The sequence below is a fragment of the Merops nubicus genome, unplaced genomic scaffold (genome assembly GCF_000691845.1).
Source record: "Merops nubicus isolate BGI_N331 unplaced genomic scaffold, ASM69184v1 scaffold37136, whole genome shotgun sequence".
NCBI classification, from domain to species: Eukaryota; Metazoa; Chordata; class Aves; order Coraciiformes; family Meropidae; genus Merops; species Merops nubicus.
This window is the reverse complement of record NW_008613601.1, coordinates 1-638: the sequence shown is the minus strand read 5'-3', so window position 1 is coordinate 638 and position 638 is coordinate 1. Positions and strand designations below refer to the sequence as shown.

Below are 638 nucleotides of genomic sequence, written 5' to 3'. Positions count from 1 at the left end.
CAAGACCCTCCCGATCGAGGACACCACCGACTGCCTGAGCACCATGGCCTGCGTCTGCAGGGTGATGCTGGAGACCCCGTGAGTACCCTGCCCGGCCCGGGGGGCACATCTCAGTGCCAGGGTCCCTCTGGCAGGCCCCAGGGCTCAGCCAGCCCCTCTCCTGGCACAGGGAGTACCGGAGCCGCTTCACCAACACCGAGACCCTCCTCTTCTGCATGCGGGTGATGGTCGGGGTCATCATCCTCTACGACCACGTCCACCCCGTGGGGGCCTTTGCAAAGACCTCCAAGATTGATGTGAGTTGCTGTGGGGTGCACGGGGGGGTCACAGCCCATCCTGGTGGGTCTGTGATGCCTGGAGGTCTCTCTCTGTCTGGATGTCCCCTGTGGGGATGTGTCTGAGCTGGTCCAGAGAGGACCTCAACCCTCTGAGCAGCGAGGAGGAGGATGGGGAGGAATGGAGATAGCCCCTCATGATGTGTCCAGCTGCTCACAGCCTCTGTCGCTCCCCCCACCAGATGAAAGGCTGCATCAAAGTCTTGAAAGACCAGCCCTCGACCAGCACCGAGGGGCTCCTGAACGCTCTGAGGTGAGCCGAGGGGCTGGGGGACACGGGGGGGACATGTGGAGGGGTGATGG

The 638-nt window shown here is 63.6% G+C and overlaps 1 protein-coding gene across 1 annotated transcript in view; it reads left to right on the top strand.

Moving 5' to 3' along the window:
- Positions 1 to 592, top strand: part of LOC103774544 (protein FAM49A-like) — a gene marked incomplete at its 5' end in the record, with an annotated part of 1,443 nt that extends 851 nt beyond the window's left edge. Inside the window, 3 exons of the mRNA XM_008941956.1 lie at positions 5 to 78; positions 170 to 296; positions 518 to 592. Of these exons, the coding sequence (XP_008940204.1) occupies positions 5 to 78; positions 170 to 296; positions 518 to 592 (276 nt within the window). The remainder of the gene's footprint in view (positions 1 to 4; positions 79 to 169; positions 297 to 517) is intronic.
- Positions 593 to 638: the final 46 nt, after the last annotated feature.